The sequence below is a fragment of the Synchiropus splendidus genome, chromosome 2, assembly GCF_027744825.2.
Source record: "Synchiropus splendidus isolate RoL2022-P1 chromosome 2, RoL_Sspl_1.0, whole genome shotgun sequence".
NCBI classification, from domain to species: domain Eukaryota; kingdom Metazoa; phylum Chordata; class Actinopteri; order Syngnathiformes; family Callionymidae; genus Synchiropus; species Synchiropus splendidus.
The window spans coordinates 28,484,507-28,503,737 of NC_071335.1; the positions used below are offsets into that span (position 1 = coordinate 28,484,507).

Sequence of the window (19,231 nt, forward strand, 5' to 3'; positions counted from 1 at the left end):
TGATTTTTCTTTTTGTATTGGGCATAAATGACATTCACGGCTACCTCTCTCTCTGTGTTCACGCAGTGTGAGCAGCTCACTATAAAGGCCACCGTGCTGCATTGCTAAAAGGTAAGTGTCTTTCTTGCTGCATAAGAGTTGTCAAAAGGTGAGTGATGGCAGCAGGTAGGAACGGCAAATAACTCGCAGCTCTGATGTGCGCGTTGTGTTCCACTCGGAGGCTGAAATCGACTTTGGAGAGATGAAATTCACTCAAGTAGAGCTGAATAATTGGAGCGTTGTAGCCTGACAAGAGAGCGTGTTTGTGCCTTTGTGCTTCCAGTGTGAGGTCTGAGACACACAGCACCTGGACTCTTCCTCACAGTTTGTTGAGTGTTCTGCCATAAATCTTATAAAGAATGTCGCAGGATGTGTTTTCCCATGGAAGGCCATGGCTCAGGTGGATGTCCAGTCACTGAAAAGGCTAATCGCACGCCAGCAGCTGCCCCTCCTTTCCTGATACATTAGAGCAGTCGTTTCGCTAAAGATTCAAACCTTTTCTTCTGCCTCCATTTTCACCTCTAAAGACATCTTACCTCAGGCAAATGCTTGCAGGTCTGCACTTGATAAATCTATGGTTGAACCTGAACATGATGATGCATTCAGGTGCTGGAGGAATATAGGAAATACTAGTGCTGGATACTTACGACAGAATGAAGCCTATTCCCCACTGACAGAAAGGTAATGGAATTAAACAAAAGGTCAGAGCAATAAACGGTGTCACAAAAGACAGTCTCACCATTGATTTACTTCTATTATTATTATTATTTTAAATCAAGCTTGCCATGTTGAAATGCTAGAGACGCGTATGACAAGCAATTTTGGTTCGATAGGACGACTAAGCTATTGTGAAAAGAGGTTTCAGAATAATTAGAAGGAAGGTCAGATGCATCCACAACAACAATAAAAGCTTAGTACTTGTCACTATACACATTACAAGGGCACCAAAATAAACACAATACTTTCATTGCAGATCCAAATGAGACCATGCACATTCCATCCATCTCTGAATTAACTTTCCACGCTACAACTATGTTTTACAAAGTCTTCCAAAGCGGCATAGTGTGTGCCCCTGCTAGTACTTCTGTGGCAATGACTATACAGTTTGGGATGAGTACACGCAATTGTTCAATTTATATATAGCATTTTCCACCGTCTATTATCAGACTGATCAAGTCTTTGCACGTAAGTGCAGGAGTTCCACTGATCACACTGATGCACAAGACACGTGGCAGCTAGGAGGATAACAACAACAACAACAAACATGGAGGAATCCCTGAACAAAAGCAAACAAAAGCAGTTTGCTTTTGTTCAGGGATGTTTTTCACTACACAATGGCCAAGGTTTCCACTACTCTGAATGTACTTGAAATTCTTATACAAATATTTTCAAGACATGAAAAGAGCTTTAGTTTAAATAAGGTGATATAAAAACTTGAATATAGCCACCATCGTGATTTATTGTGCTATTGTCAAACTGATGGAAAATAAATGTATGTATGGGTCCAACATTTGATTCAGTAATATACCAAATTCATTCCAATTGAAAAATGTGGCAAATATTAATACCATTAAACTGCGATTAATTGAGATTAATTCCTCACAAATTATCGAATTAACTAGATTTTTTTTATTTTTTTAATCGAATCCCACCTCAATATCTATATCAGCAGAGCGGCTCATCACATCAGAACAAGAACATACAGAGATGCTACAGACTTGAGGTGGGCAGACATCCATGATGAAGCATTTCAACTCTCTCTGCGCCGGTGTTTATGTCAGAGTGACAAACGTTACAGTGGGGATGGATGGATGGCTGATGCCTGCACAGAAAAAGGGGCCAGCTGTTCTCAACCCTGCCCTGTCAAACTATACTAAATCAGTGTCGGGAGTCAAACTCTGCTGTCATGAAAAAGAATCCGCAAGCTTTTTCTGTTTCATTTATGATGTTTTCCTGATAAATGATGCTGTTTTTGGAGCTCTTCACCTCAGATTTGAACTGGCACGTTCCCAGTCATTTGCTGCGCTGCTAAAATGCACCTAAAATCACCATTTTTCTATCAGATGATGCTGCTTCCCTTCTTCTGACAGACACTACAGAGTGCAGTGCAAAGCAGCAAGGGCAATAACTTCAACAGTTGCCCTAAATATGACAAAGATCAGGGGTTATTTAATAATGTGGCATACTTTTTTGCATTCATGTGTGTATTTCCTAGCCCATAAAAAAGAGTCGTGATGTCAATAAAAAAAAAAAAAATAGCTTAAGAAGCAGATGTAGATAGTAGATGAAGGTGTCATTTCTGCACCTGTGAAAGAGCCACAGTATCACTGCACGATTAAGGCCAAGATCATAACCACAATTACTTTGATCAATGATATGTTGCTTTTGTCGTGCAGGTGGGTTTGGGAATTTGTGAGCCATATATTTATATGCATTTCCCCCTCAGCCTTCCCCGATGATTGACAGGTCTCAGCCGGACGGACGCTGCAGTGTGTTGTCATGTTTAACTTGAAAAGGCACTCAGGCTTCTCCCCAGGACTTCCTCCAAGCATAGAGGTTGTCTCCATGGGGAGTTTGCTGGAGAAGACCTTTTAGAGTTTGAGGGGCTGGATGGATGGACGACAGAAGATCTGACATGGTCCTCCTTAATGGTCTACCTTAAAAGGCGCCCTGACAGACGCTGACACGCTTCACTTCATGTCCACAAAAAACAGCTGAAAATGCTGAGATTTCACCCCCTATGCTGGAAAAGTCCCAGAGTAGGGGGTTAAAATCTGAGCTGCTATGCTCCTAAAACACTGTGAAGAACCCTGGGACTGAGTGAGAAGCGTAAAGAAAGCGTTTGAAATGTTCACTTTTGAAGCACATACCCTGGCAGAAAGCTTTTCCGCTCCACCTTAGAGGCACAGGACAGTAAACCAGCACCACTCACCCCCTGCTAAAAGACAAACACTGATTGACATCGCCATCCCATCAACCCCTGATTACATCAATTATCCTGACGTTTTCCTCCGCAAATTGCCACGTTCATAACAGCGCACCATTATTCCTTGAGAGAGATGAACATATGGGTGTTCTGTCAAAACTCTGATGACTCCTAATGAATGCACTCTGTCTTCACCGTCCCATTTAACTCGCCCATTAGCTGGACGCCTCTGTGTGATTCAAGGTAGAAAACAAAGCTCCACAGCGGCTTTGTTTCTCCACCGCTCGCTGCAGCATCTCCCTGTTTGAAAGTCTATACATCGCGGTGTTGTTGCTGATGACTGGAGCTCAGCAGCAGCACAAGCTTGTGCTCTCAGTCCCATTAGCAAGCATTCCTCTTGGACTCTCCGAGGCCAATGAAATATTAAAGTGGGCATTTGTAAGATAAACTACTGTTGTCCTATTTTAACATGTCGCCACCCATCTTTCCTCAGTGCTAATGAATTATCCAAGTAGCTGGCCCCGCTGTGGGGCGGCGGTGGTGTGTGGATATGTGGGCCTCACAATGGCCAGGGTGAGATGTGGTATCGGCAGTTTTACAAGCTGATGGTGGGAGATTTAAGGCGCCCTGCTGGAGTTAAATTAGTTCTGTGCACATTTCTTACAAGTCATTAGACCGCTCTCGCAGCACCTTCATTTTACTCACATCAGTCAGGGATGAAGGAGCAGTTAGTGCCGTCCCGATTTTAAATAACTCGCATCACATGCTGCACATTGGAGAACAGAATTTTACTGTTCTATTCCACACATAGAAAGTGAATCACAAATAGCTTGGGTGGCAACAGTGTGCACTAAATGTCGCTGTGGTTATGGTTAGTTGCAACAGAAATATGGAGCAGAAAGAGGCCAGGTGTTATGGGGTCGAGATGAGTGCTGATACAGAACTGTCTACTTAGAAAGCAGAACAAGAAGAAGTCGATGAGGAGAACATACAGAGATGTTGTTTCTGTTAGACACTTCAATTGATATATTTGTTTCACAAACTGATTGTAAACCGAGGTGACGTTTCCCATTGAAAGGAATAGAAATTTGAATTGTACTGTTCCAGAAATAAATCAAAACACAAACCCCCAGAGCAGCTCAGGGGAGGGGCACCATCTGCATCTTCTTCACTCACCCAAAAAAAAACCTGTGGACATGTTCCCTGCTGAGCCGGCGCCATCAATTCAGATATCATCCTGAGGCCGGTGAGTTTGGGATCCATCACTCAAGGTTTAAGGTAGAATCTAGTGATGAAAAAGTAAAGGCTAAATCCCTTTTATGCATAAGGAAGTCTGAAACGGGGGGAACTAGAACGTCATGAACGCCAATGAAAGATCAAGGAAATACAGTATATTTCAAACTAGGTATATCCACATGGTAGTTGGCAATACGTTGTGACAACATTACAAATGCACTGTGTCAATCTAAACGTTTACTACTCGGCCAATACTTTGAGTTGATATTTCACCTCAAGACTAGTGACTAGTCAAACAACTAGGGTGAAAGTGTCACATGATCCTTTTTGACAAGTTTATGACTCATTTTTAGCGACTAAATGTTGTAAATAAATAATGCCTGTGTGCACTGAAGAACTAGCAGGTTGTTGGGTTGCTCTTGACAGAGAATCGCAGAACTATTTGTTGATGGATGACAATCACATCAGTGTATTTGGTGATTCACCTTTTCATCTCTATAAGGGACGAGGCCAACCGTACTACCATTGAACACAGATTCAGTGTTTCGCAGCTGTCGATACTGCACACGACCCACTGAGCTCCAGCTGTCTGGGCCGACTAACCTCATCACCTGATCTGCTCCGCCTGCCAGCTCGCAGCAAGGCTCAGAGCGCCAGCTGAAGTAAATGTTGCATAGCCACGGTTCAAACATGGCTATTGCTGGTGACTTTGGGAGCGACCAAGTTCCCTCAGGCTTGGCCCTGACTCTTCCATGGCAGCGACTCCACTTCCAGTTAATTACCTGGCATTGCAAGCTAATTTTCTCTCAGCTCACTGGGCCGTTCCCCCATTGGCGCTGCTTAAAAGGACAAAGACTTGACTCCGTTCCACTGGCTTTCCGTGTCTACCGGATGAGTGGGGCTACTGAGGAACATTTGTCACACACCTCTGGGCTTTGGGATGGAGACATAAGACAACAAGCAGCCTGCATCATAACTCACACACCCACTTAGAGACTGAGGAGGGTCAACGTTTCGACATCTGGTGATCTGCCTCTTAACATGTTTATGAAGGCATTATATGTTTTTAGCATCAAGGTCGCTACACACGAGGCTGGAAACAAACCATTTCAAATTTCATGGCTGCTGCTGATGCATAGCAATGACATTTCTCAATAATAGGGCTTGGTTTCATATACAGGGAGGCGCATGAAGTGTTCAGCAGTTGATACAGTGACAATGTTGTGATGCCCTGAAGAAAAGTATGTCAGGGTTAATCAGCCTCATGTTGTACAACAACTGCGATAATTGAGATTTAAATGAGCATTTTAAATATTCACAAATTGCACTATGGTTCAATGCCCTTTAAGCACATCACAATATGATTCTATTTCAATGCAACATTCGCTAAAATACCTATAAATCCGTGGGAGATGAGCTCCTTCCCTAGGTATTGGACCCTGTACCAGTCTGTTATGCCGAGAGCCAAAAGGCAAAGCTCTTTCCTCAACATACCTGTGGCCACAGACTTTGGGCAAGGACCTCTAGGCCCAAATGTTTTCTCAGGCAGGTGGCTGTACTCTAGTCTCCAGATTGAGAAAGGAGCTTTCACACTTTTCACATCAAGAGAAGCAAGTTCAAGTGACTCAGACATGCGGTCAGGACGCCTGCCCATTGAAGTGTTCAGGGCATGTTCAACTGGTAGAAGGCAGACCCAGGACATGCTGGAATGTCTGTCTCTCAGCTGACCTGGGAACACCTTGAAATTCCCTCCAAAGAAGCTGGAGAAGGCTTCTAGGGGAAGTCTGGGTATCTTTGCTTCGGTTGCCTGGATAACTTTGGATTGTTGAAATATCTAGATTTGGCCAATAAAAAGTCAGGGAGCGCTTTCATTTAACTACTTCAAAGCTACACAGTTGAATCATAACTTCCGATGTTTACCCGTTCTACTATTGGGGATGTTATGTTAAACTCCACCGTCGATTCACTGGAAAATCACTGTTTGTTCCAAACTATGAGGAGCAATAGAAGGTAACTCACTGGTGAAGATGAAGCTGACTGGTAATAACACTAATCCACTTGAGTTACAGCGTCCTAATTCTCCACCAAATCCTTTTATGCCTTGCAGCTGTGACAAACTTTTGGATCTTTTAACGTCGCTTTGCATGTCAGACTATAATTTGTCAAGGGGAGGCTTTCCATCCATTGCCTTGGCAAACAAACGTCGGAGAGGAAGAGGCTGGAGGAAGAGTGCGGCGGGAGAGAAAGAGAGAAAAGGGAGGGAAGAGCCAGTAATCCACTCAAACACTTCCTCAACGCTCCATCCTCAACAGAGTTTGGCAAATCCAACATCCTCCAGGAAGACGGTTTTGTAATCTGAGTTATCTCTCGGTCTGACAGCTGTTATTTTCTTTTTCTTTTTTTTTTAATTGGACTGGCAGCCAATTAGTAAGAAGGGAGTGGACAGGACGGACGGAGGACGAGAGAGATAGATTTCCAGGAAATCAGTGGAGGGGAAGACATTAGCTGAGGCCAGTGCTTATGGCGAGATTCTCTGTTACGACAGGCATCAGCACATGCAACTAGCCTGAAGGTTGGATCGAGAACTTCTCCAACAAGCCATGACACATGGAGCCATCTTGATATGGCCTTCGGGCATCTACCCTTGTCTAACAAGCCCAGTCTTTTCTCTCCATGTGGGAGGATTTGCAACAAGCCGAAGGTCACCGGTTGTATGAAATCATTGGTGCTAAGACAAAAAACATACTGTATAGTAGTCCACATCAAGATCCATCATAGGATGATCGCCCATCCACATAGACGATGCCAAACTCATGGTCTGTTCCAAGTTATAGATTCTGATGCGAGGGAATTCAAGGAAAGACGGGAAAGTGTTTCAAGAAAAAAAAGGCTGTAAGTGCACTGGGAAATTGGTTGTAAACAGCAGACAAAAATAACTTTCTGAATAATAAAACAAAGACTAACAAGTTGCAGACTCTGGTTTCCTCTTACAAACAAGACGTTTTGTTCGGTCAGCAACTTGGACTGTGTTTACAATGTTGGCCCCTTGCCCGCCTTATGATTAAAATCATCGTAGCCAAACTCATGCGCAGACCAGCAGGGGGAGAAACTTCAGACACTGACCCATTTATTCTGGCACCACACTGGTGTTCCCATTTGAAAAGAGGACAGCGGATGCCTCAGGTTTTACCACCACGCATGAGTGAGGGCAGGACTGCAGGTGAACTGAGTCAGTCATCTTCCCAGCCTTCGCCTCCATGTCCGAGTGGACGCTGCCACGGTTGTTCCCTTACACTATATGCAATATACCTCAACATTTCATATACTCTCTCTCGTGTACTTCTCAGTGCATCAGTGCACTTTTACTCTGAAACATGATTGAAAAAGACAAATGTCTATGTCAGTTAAATTTACAATTTTATTTGCCATGAAGACAACCGGCTCAGACATGAGCACAGTGAACAGCCGACGGGACAGATATGGTCTTTCTTGACAGGTCTGACCACTCGAGTGGGATTGACAGTAACAACCTCCTGTCAGGATTAATGTATGAGAACATATATTGGTGATTATAGGAGCAAAAAAGTCGAATCAATTGACTCTTACCATTAACCACTATCTGACACAAGTCTCTAGTATTTATATTCTGGCCTTTTCTACAGTGGGCTCTCTTGATGGGGGTGACTACTCTGGAGGAGATCAGGGCCAGCTATTTGATATACAGCAGTGAAGGTTGTGAATACAAACTACATGACAGCTGCTGGTCTGTCAGGAAAGTCAGAGAATCCTCACCACCACCTTGAGTACCAATCCAAGATGGCTTCCACTGAACGTAAACAGGAAGGAGAAGTTTCAAATCAATGAAATACAGCAAAAGAAACACAACACATTCCGGGTATTTGTCTCCTCTAGATTCGGCGGGTTTTCGGGAAGCAAATGGGGTGTGAACTTATATCCGGTGTAGGTGCCAAATCCGTCCGTTCGTACAATGTGTCAGGTGCTGACATCACATTCAGCAGTTAGAATCAGTTTTTGAAACAATTTCATGAATAAATTAAACTTCAAATGATGGATTCAAAGGCAGTTGATACCACACACTAAATATATTAGCGACAGATCATATTTATCAAGCAGGCCAACTGTGTGTCTCAGCTACTTCCTGGCATCCTGATAGGCTGATGTGTTTTACAGGCTTTTATTTGTCATCGCTCCAAAATCAGCATCAACTTCTTACTCACCACGGAAGATACACTTATTCAATAGTAGCGCAAAATGTGGCTCAATATCAACCGTCAATATCATCAGTGATGTGATTTGTTTTCCAACTTCGAGAACCAACACACTGAAATCGGCTGTGGCGTAATTCCCAGCTCAGACTTCCCACGTAACTGGAACACAATATTCCATTATAGAATAGGACTGTGTATTGTATCGGGATACGTATCGTATCAGATACAGGAGTGGCGATGCGATACATTGTGATATACCGTGATACAGTTTCAACAATACATCGTAATGAGAGGCATTGTTTTAAGGCGAGAAATCGGATAACGCAGTACTATGTGGTGCGTTTGACATGACGTCCAGTTGGACTTTCAGGTACCTCCAGTGCGCACAAAGACAACATTAGAATGAAACACGTCACAAATGCAACAGCATATGCAAGTATCTAGGTATCAAATATTGATCTAGCCAGCTTAAAAAAATCCAAATCATACAATATCACACAATCAAGTATTTGGATCAGCAATAATATCCATACAATATCACGCATACAATTATCGCGATGTTTTAGTTTATCAATATTTTCCGAAAATGTATCTTAAGAATGCTACAGTCCGAAGAAGAAGCAGACTTATTTGAGTTTCTGATGGAGAATGGTACTTTCTTTTCTTCATGTAATCTTCTGTTGGAAGTCAAAGTCAAACATAAAAGAACGCAGTCATAGCAGATGTCACCTGCACATTTTCAAGCCTTTGGAATATTATGAAGAAGCTCACGCATCAGACTCAATCTGAAAATTGCCTTCAACTGAAAGTGTATCTGCTCACTATATCCTTGGCCTGCCCACACATTTCACCACTTTAAGTCAAATCTGATCTTCCCCTTGTAAAGAAAAGAATCCATATTCAGCAAATATAAGTGGTTGTCTGTTTGTTCTGACTCCTAAAAGTGAAGCAGTCATTGTCGACAAAAGCCTGATAGACAACAGCTGGATCAACTGAATTGCCATTGATCAAGTTTTAGTCACTGTTTAAATGTAAATGTAACATGGGGGGTTTAGAAAACTGCGACTGTTTATCAGAAATATGAAACATGCTGTGATAAACATAAAGATATTTTGTTTAAATCAGAGTTCTGGCGACACCACTGCAGTAAATGCATTTGCGTTGATCACCCTGTGGTCATGCAGCAGCGTGGCATCACAAGGTATGGCATTTCTGCCACAGACAGAAGTGGCTTTCTTATCCCATTCCCCCCTCCCCTCTCTATCATCTGAGAGGATTAAGCTAATATGCAGAACTTATGATTGCTAAGGCAGAAAACATGATTAAGTCGCTCCTCTTTGGAAAGGGACCCACTGCATTGCTGATATGCCAAGGGCTTAGCGAACAGTCACCCCTTCAGTCTGGGTCAGGAGAGCACGCCGTCTTATTATCTTTCACCAAAGGGTATATCTGCAGTATAAATACATGATTTTTTTTTTCTAAATCTGGGTCACAGACTCTGAGTCAATTATTTGCATAATGTCAAACAGACTTTAAATACAGTTATTAAATTTACATGCACAGACCCAGACTTATTAATCATTTCTTCTATGTCGCTTCTTTCTGCATTTATAAATGGATTGTATGATTTCATTGGTCTGACGTGGCCAGTCGAAAAACGTTTCATATAATAGCTGCATCGCTGTTTAAATTGCAGGGATGGCCCATAAATGATGGTGCTTATCCTCAACATGAATAAAGAAAAATGTATTCTTGACCTCACTCACGAGGGGGTGTCAAGCAGTTTTGTGTTCTGGAGTAAAAACCGCGTGTCCAAGAGGTTGTTTGTGACAGGTGTATCAGTTCAAGTATTTATTACAAAACCCTTAGTTCAGTTTTGGCAATCCATATTTTGAAACATTAATCTCGGTGATGCTTTAAATTTGCGGTGGATTAATGGAACACAAAGTATCCCAGAATAGTACATTTTATTTTATTTATAATACTATATTGAAGTAAATGCCTCCTGGTCCATTAGGGAAACTCTTTGTGGTGTGGCAAGTTAATACAAATAAAAGTGGATAAATACAAATATTAGAGCCGAATGGTGAGCGAGACTTCAGCAGGGAAAAAAAAGATACTCCAAATTATATATAATATCACTTAAGGAGATTCATGAGGGTTGTTCTTTATCTCCTAATGTGTGTTCACAGCTGCTGAGTAACTACTTGCTGAGGGGGACATGTCGGAAGACGAAATAAGAACAGACAACTGCAGAGAAGCTTCCAGACGCGATGGAACAACACACACAGGTTGATGATTTCGCTCTAGCCTCTTTTAGCCCCACTATATGTTTAAAATGTTGAGCTTATCTAGGTGGTGCCCATCTTGAAGTAGGTTTTTACATTTGACTTCTATCTGGGTGAGGATGCTCAAACCTCTGTGAGCCTCTACAAAGCTCCCAGAAACTGTCTGAATTAGTGGCTTTAGAACACAAGGAAGCACAAGTTCGCCAACCTCCCTCTTTACACTTGTTCTAAATGGTGCAATATTATATTGCAAAAGAAATTTAAAGCAATACTGATGATAGCAGAGACTGATTCAGGGCAGAATGGTAGGGGGAAGTAATATGGAACAATTGGGAAGAGAGAAAAACTTTAGTTACTTTCACCCAGGACTTCATTTTCAATGCTGTTGATCTTTCTTGGGATGAGGAGACAGAGTCAGGCCAATAAAAACACAGGCCCATAAACACATAAGACACATGGACTCTCTAAGACACGTGGTTGCATGTAATATAGTTTTTTTTTTTTTTTTTTAATGTAAAAGTACATTTATGAGATAAAACACCTTTAATAAAAAAATAAAATAATAATAATAATAATAATAATAAAACCATGATTCTGCCACATTAGTTTAAACAAATGTTAATGTGCTTTAAGTTTTTACACTTGAATTTTCAGACCATCAACACAATCTTATTTAGTCTCCTTCATCATGGATGCTTTGGTGATGACATCACATTGTATGATGTGCTGCATCTGGAACTGGAGACTGAAAACGTTCCCTATGAGAATTTATATGGGTTTCATTTTCTATTATCTGGATCTAATTGTTATTTTGGGCTGAAATTAATTCATCTAAATCAATCTGTAATGGTCCCAGCCCGATAAAAAAACACTTCACAGATGCGCTAGAAAGGGAGTCGAGAGTCTGTGGAGGCAATTCAGTTGACAGTTTTAAGAGGCGGGTGGAGTCAAAACGATGACTTCACCATATAATTTCTGATGCTATATCAGCGTATTTTCAATACTAAAGTCAAAATGCTGAGATTAGATGTATAGCATGAATAAAGCGGGGAGGATTACACATAAGTGGGGATACAAAAACACAGTGTTTTCATCTTGCAGAGCGGAAAAGAAATTGTCTGCAGTCAGACCTAACAGACCGGCGTATGATTGTGTGTGATAAGCGTCCCAAATGTTACACAACAGCGGCTCAAGCCTGCTGAGGTCAGGGTATTATGTTGCCTTCATTTTGGATTTTGTCAGGAATTTTAAAACAGCTGAGCCTCGGCCCAGCTAAGTGGCATGTGAACACGAGACTTTCACTCGGCCCGAAAAAAGGGAAAACCTAACACCGGCCCGCGGGTTCGGGATGGTGAAAGTTTGACACATCCTCCCTAACTACACCCACACACACACACATAGATAGGAGCACACCCGTATACACATACATAAATTGAAATAATACTGCGCAAAGGGGCTTAGAAGATAATCCATGTGAGTGGAGTGTACTACATCGTCACTGGAATTAAATTCTCTCTCTGTCCAAAAGAGGACATAACAGAAAAGACGGGTCAGTGGATGACACACCAACTGCTCTCTTTACTTCTCCGGCCTAAAAGCCAGACATAGCTCAGTAGTCACAAACAATGCCTTGACAAGGAATACGACATGGAGCAATGTGATTGGTGTTTTTGAAAACAATAATGGCACATATCAGACGCGGTGTGTGGCATATGCCTTATTATATTAATGAAATGTTCAGCACAACGGTTTTATCAGGAGCCAAGACAAAAGCCTGTAGGACAGTGTTCAAGAGGTCAGTGCAGGAAAAAAAAGAAACAGAGGAAGCTACTTAGGATTTATTGTTCAAATGTAAAAGGAAGATTTGTCCTGCAAAGCACCGCATGTGCTGAGGAAAGAATTGTTTTGAAGATATTTGTTGATGTGATTTTCAAAACAAATATAAACATATATAATAAATATAACTTACACAATTTCTTTAAACTGAAAAGGCTTGACAGATACTGAATCAAATTTAAAGACAACATTATTTATATATATATATGTCACTGTAATTGCCTCGTAACTGGCCCTGCATCTATCCACTAACAAAGACATGGTACATTGGGTCTTAATGGATCTGGGAAAGGTAATTCTGTCCATGTTTCACTCGGAGCTGTGTTACCGACAGTTATACTGCACTTGGCAAACACCCAGTCTAGATGGGCCAGCCGGCGCACTCAACATTTTCCAATTACGGATTTGTCAGGCATTAATGTGGCCTGACCTTTTTGCAGGACTCATATTTGTTTCAGACGACAAGACTGCAACTTCATATCAAGCGAACGGAGCGCGAATAAATATGTTTCAAATTACGTTGTGGATGCAAAACAACACACTGGAAGCCATAGAGATTTCAAAATGTCTTCAAAGTGCTGGATTTTCTTTTCTTTTCTTTTCCTTTCCCTTTATTAGTCGTCTGATGGTTGGTGAGCTCAAAAGGGTTTTGATGTCATGAATGATATTAGTAAGCTCTCCAGAGACAGATTACTAAAACTCCAAATTGCTTCCGGATGACTGAGCTCTTGCGGTGATTTCTATCTTTCCAGAGTAGTTCCCAAGATTACGTCAGGCCATGAAAGGAGGGTTGCATGATAGCAGCAAAGGAGCATCCAGTGAAGCTAAAGTCATGATTTTATATATATATATATATATATATATATATATAGGTTCTAACTTGGTAGGAATGAAGATATGTGCCTCCATCATTACTTAGGCAACACGTGAAGCAACCCACTAACAACAGATTGGATCCACCTCCAAATGTTGCGTGAACCATTTCATTCTGCATCGGTTTCTCAGGTCATCTGATGGGGAGGACACACACATCACATTGTTTTGGTCCTGACTTTGCGCTCTCACGACGAAGGATGGTAAACGCCCGATTATCATAGGTCCTATACCATTGACCTATCAAAGAGTTTTTGGCTGTGTCCCATTTCTCACCCAACACTGGGTTTTGTGAGTTCATGTGAAAGTGTAGTGTGTCCCAATACTCCTAAGACCGAGGGGACTCGCTTTTCACCACTTGAAATGATCCCTTCAAACCGAGGGAGCTCCGGAGCTGACTTGAAATTACGTGGAAGCGTGGATAGATTTCCAGGATACCACAGTACTTTATTTTAAAACTATGTTGGATAGGACAACAGGGACATTTTAGTAACAAGGACTACTCTTCTGTTTGTTTACTTTCACTCGTATCACACATTAGCACCCCAAATGGACGACCGTGTCCGACAACATGTATATACAACAGTGTATTTTTAGTTCTTCTTAACAAACAACAGTCGACTGGCATCCATGCTAACGTTAACATCGTCCTACCTCTAACAGATCTGTCACCTCAGCGGTGAAGCTGGCTTCGGCTCCGCCCATTTCTTCTCCGTTGGTTCACCAAACCAAGTGAGATTATCAGCGCCGATGCAAGAGGTTGCAAAAACGTTAGCTAGCATCTCAAAAACGTCTCCAACACTCGATATGCAGGAAACAAAACACAGCACGGCAGGCAATGACACATTGTCTTTCCACGTGACGTCAATTCTTAGGGACGTCAATCACTCATCATTATGGAGGGCATTCAAAACCAAGTGCTAGTGAGTGAATTTGGCCCGATAATCGGCTCGCCAAACAGTTGGGGCCCACAAATGTAAACGTGAAGCATGTTCAATATTATCAACCAAAAATCTTAAGGTGTGCACAGACAGCCGATCGCACCCGACTTGAACTGTGATGTGGAATGGAATGTAGCCAATCTAGAGTATTGTCTCTGTCAGATTTAAAAAAAAAAAGGTTTGTAAATTGTGCATCAGTCCCATGCCGCAGAAATAAATTACATAAGCATTGCTTCCTTCTGTTTGGACTGTGTGGGCTGTCTGATTTCAGCTTGGGCTAGCTGGATCGAATCACCTTGAGGAACCCTTCCTTCCTTTGACTTCTGCCAGTTCCAGCCACTCAGCACTACTCCTACAGACTGCAAGCTGTAGCATGATGAGCTGCTGTTGTGAGGCAGGCATTCACTATGGTACAAGGCAACGCCGTAGCTGCTCAGGCAGTGCATGCAAAATAAACATTTCTAAACGCCCTCATTTTCTGTCTTCTCTGCCGTGCTGGCCCACATTCCCAGAGAGACACTACAATAAATCAACGCTGATGTGGAATTTCAAAAGGCAGAATTTCCTCAAAGGGAGTTAGAATGGCAGCGACATCACCCAGATTGTTTGCTTTTTGCAACAGCTCTATTATTCCAAAAGGGGAACTCTCAATCGACTCTGCTGCCATGTCGTGGTGCCTGCTCTCAACTTGCAGGAAGCAACCATGAAGGAGTTGGATGCTGGAGGACACTGTTGTCAATGATCACAGTGAATGTCTCATGTCTCTACATGTCTCCACGCACCACAGTGGCTTTCTCTCTATATATAATAATAACAATAAAATATGTACGTTACAAAATGAACATTAGCGGCAGCTGAAATTTCGGTTTATCTGGCCACACCCACTCCTATGTGACTGGTCCGGAATCATGAGTTAATTCTACCAACTTAACTCATTGTTTCCTGCGACATCACACTGAGCTGACACATTGGGTTGGTGAGTGAGTTATAAGAAACCCTGACTAGAATAAGAACCCATTTTTCTTTATAAAACTTCTTAGATCATTTTCCACTTGCCACAGCATCCTGCCTAGTCACACCCGGCCTCTTCGTGTCCTCATTCACCAAGTCCATGAACATCGGTTGTCAGTTAATGTTCTTCATCCCACCAGTCATCTGAGTCCAGGCTCCCTAACTTTATCTCCAAACATCTTCACATGAACTGTCCCTCTGATTTACTCATTTCCGATCTTGTCCTTTCAAGTCACTCCCAATGAGTATCTTCAAGTCAGCCATGTTTATCTCTGTTTCCTGTCTTCACTTCTCTAAAACCATTCATCACTTCTGTCCTACAAAGCTTTCCTTTCATTGCCACTTGGATGTTTTTCTTTTCTTGAGAGAACTGTCTACCTGCTGCATGGGCACTGTCTGACTGTGTGGTCCGCCATGTTTTTCTTTAAACAAACCCTCTTGATATTCCAGTTGAAATGACCACTCCCCCCACTACTGTTCACACCGCCTACACATCAGTATGTCAGAAATAAACACTGAGAAAGAGCTACGCTCCAGCGTTACCGTGGCAATAAGAAAAGTGGTGTTGTCGTAAAACTCCCCCATCTCATTACTTGTGTGACCTTGTACTTACCGTTCATGCCGTTATAGATACTTCGATGATGTGGCGATAACTCATCCCCTCCTGTCCGTCTTTGCCCGTCTCTCACCGGGCTTCCAAACTTCACGTGGTCTGGGCTCACGCTGTATTGGTGCCTGGGAGGTTCCGGGCTGCCCCCCTGCCCGACGCAGCTCTTATCGTGATGATCGCCACTTCCCAAATGTGCGTGGCGAGACTCAGGACTCCCACAGCCGCTGCTGCTGATGCTGCTTCGGTGGTGCCTTTGGAAAAGCTCTCCACTACCCGTCTGGCCCAGCGAGTGCTGCCTCTGGCCCAGAACCAGGTCAGAGCTGTGGTGCTTGGGTTGCTGCTCAGGGCTGCGACGATTCCTCGAGTACTTCTCTGGGCTGAGACCCCTCATTGATTGACTATGGTCAGGCACAGATATGGAGCCACAGCGGGGTCGGCAGTGATGAGGCAGTGTGTATGGATACTCCAGACTCGTACTCCGGTGGCGTCCAGCTGGGTGCTCGGGGCTGGACACCTCCCTGTCCAATCCACTGACTATGCCACTTATGCTGCTACATCTGGGTTTGTGCACCAGCTCAGGGCTGCCCTTTTCTCCTCCTCCACTCACAGCCAAGTGAGGGTGCTTGTGATGAGTATGATCAGAGCTATCGGCACTTCCAGCACTGGAGGTGCTGCTCCCGTCTCCCACATCCCTCATCAGAAGCCCCTGGCCAGGAACAAGAAGCATACTGTTCTGACTGTCGATGGAGTTGCGGCAACCTCCCACTCCAACACTACCACCAACCCCTCCACCGCCGCCGCCGCCACCTCCTTTCTCCTCATCCAGGAGGAGGCAGAGCTCCTTCAACTCCAGGTTCTCACGAACGACCTCCTCTTGTCTCAGCTCCAGCTCCTTAAGTTTTTGCAGATAGAGCGTGACCTCTTTGCGCATGATGCTGGCACTGTAGCGGCCCAAGCGTTGCCATTCCCTGGATACACGCTTGCCTTTCTGACGGTCGTCATCCAGAAAGCAGCACAGGTCCCTCAGCTCGCGGTTGTCCTCCTGTAGCTTCTGATTGATGTCCTGACAGACAGAATCAGAGGGGGAATTAAAAAAAAAAAAACAAAAGGGAGGGGAGATTAGTCAGACTGAGCATGAGCTCGGAGCAACGGCAACATTGTGAATTATGATTATGCAAATCGGAGAAGCAAATGTGGTCAATTTAATACCAAACAAATTAGTTTGGCTGACAATAATTGCATTTCCAGAAACCATTGTTCATATTAAGATAGCTGGCAAATGCATTCATTTTGAACTGAAATCTTTAGCCGTCTGCAAAGAGACGCGGGTGACTGTTACAAAGAAGTGAAGAGGCCACACACAGAAATAAACACGTTGTGAGGCAGCGGAATTACAAAGTGTGCACACTTAAATGGTAATTCTACACCCTTAAAAACACCCTTTATTGCAGTAAATGAGTGTCCTCTCCTTTCTTCTCCTCTATCATTCTGAAACAATCCAGCTCTCCCACATCCCGTCTCCTTCCCTCCCTCACTGTCAATTGAATTCTCCAGTACTTTTCAGTGTAAGTAGGTAGTATATATGGATGGGAAGGTGACAGGCCCTCCAGGATAGGAAAATGGGTCCCAAGTAGGCTTGGGTTCCATCTCACACGGAGCTCAGAACATTAGAGAAAAAACTACCAAGTGAATTTAGATGAAAAGAACGAACAATGTCTCCCTATCTGCGCTTCATTCACGTGGTCATCATCACTTGGCAGTATATGCTGAATATGCAACGCATCTTTGGCTTCAGATCCCATGCTTAGTCACGGTCATGCCCCCATCCGCAGGTTATCTGAGAGCAGCTCTGGTTGCAAAACATTATGTTCCGATTGGGGTATTCATGACTCAATGGGCCCTGACCACAAAATGGTTTTCCTTTCTGCATCACTCTCCGATGCAGTTTCAGGTCATTTATACATCAAATAAACAGTTAGGAAGACATCAACTGCATGTGGAACGAAAAACACAGAGCAGCATAACACGGGTAGAAGAGATATCAAGGAACTTTCCGAGGACCAGGCCCAGGTATCAGCTCCATCTCTGGCCTCCTGTTATAAATAGATCCAGAATGCAAAACCCAAAAATGTTGCGGGTTATTAAATATCAAGGTGTGTTCACTGCAGGGAATCTAGTCACAGGCCTGCAGACAGAAGCACACACACACACTCAACTTCACCGATCACTAACACAGCCTCCCTCCTTCCAGCCGTGCGCGTTCTCAGGTGCGCTCCAAACCTATGATCTCATCCTCCAGCATGCGCGCGTCCCCTCACCTTCAGCCCCCTGATCTCGTTCAAGTGCAACTGAAGGCTGCGATTGACCTCCCTGATGAGATTCCCGTGGTCCAGAATCACGCTCATCTTGTCAGCCTCGGACCTCCGCAGCCGCCGCACCAGATCCTCTTTGGTCCATCGGAGCAGATCCTCGTCGCTCAGCCCGGATATGTCCTCCGCCGGACTTTCGCTCTTGGTGATCGACAGCTGGAGCTGGGGCTGTGGCGAAGGTGTCGCCTTCTCCATTGGCTCAGCTCCTCCGGCACCGACAAAGCAGAGAAAACACTGGGAAGCCCGCCGACCACTTCTGCTCGCATCCGCTCCCCTTGCCGCCTCTTCGTCACGGTCAAGGGTGACGGCACACGTGCATCGTTTGGGCTTTTCTTCCGGTACTTCCTGTGCTGGGAGAGGAGCAACAGCTGAGGATGCCGGCTGAGAGAAGAAGGGAGGGGGCGATTCTCTCTGTCCGTCTCACTGCAACATCCTCCTCGCAGCAGACGGCGTGTGGAGCAGGGATGGGTGGGTGGCCTCCCCGGTCCGAGGTCCAAACGCGTTATCCAAGCTCGTATCCACGTGCGAAGCTTCAGCGAGATCGAGCAGAGAGGAGCCTGCTTTGTACGACGGAGGAAACCGAAAGAGAGGGGGAGCTTGTTTCTCACATGCTGCTGGTGAAGAGCTCTCCCACCCATTGGGGCTTTGGCTCTGAACTAGTGATGTAACGTGGATGCATCGCCACCTAGTGGTGATCACGTGCGCAGACAGTTATTGTCCTGAACCTTAGAAAAGAGATGGACCGCTTAAATGTGGATTAGCAGAGATAAAATTATAGAATTAGCTTAAACGAATGCGCCCAAATGCAGTATTTTACAGTATCAGTATTATATATATATGTATATATATATATATGTATATATATATAGCAAT

The 19,231-nt window shown here is 43.7% G+C and overlaps 1 protein-coding gene across 2 annotated transcripts in view; it reads right to left on the reverse strand.

Annotated features, from left to right (window-relative positions):
• LOC128753942 (coiled-coil domain-containing protein 85A-like) overlaps positions 1-18,931 on the reverse strand; it is a 39,637-nt gene extending 20,706 nt beyond the window's left edge. For both annotated transcript variants that reach the window (XM_053856182.1, XM_053856181.1), the window contains exons 1-2: positions 18,308-18,931; positions 15,993-17,052 (exon numbers count right to left, since the gene is read on the reverse strand). In XM_053856182.1, the coding sequence (XP_053712157.1) occupies positions 15,993-17,052; positions 18,308-18,553 (1,306 nt within the window). In that variant the 5' untranslated portion in view covers positions 18,554-18,931. The remainder of the gene's footprint in view (positions 1-15,992; positions 17,053-18,307) is intronic.
• Positions 18,932-19,231: the final 300 nt, after the last annotated feature.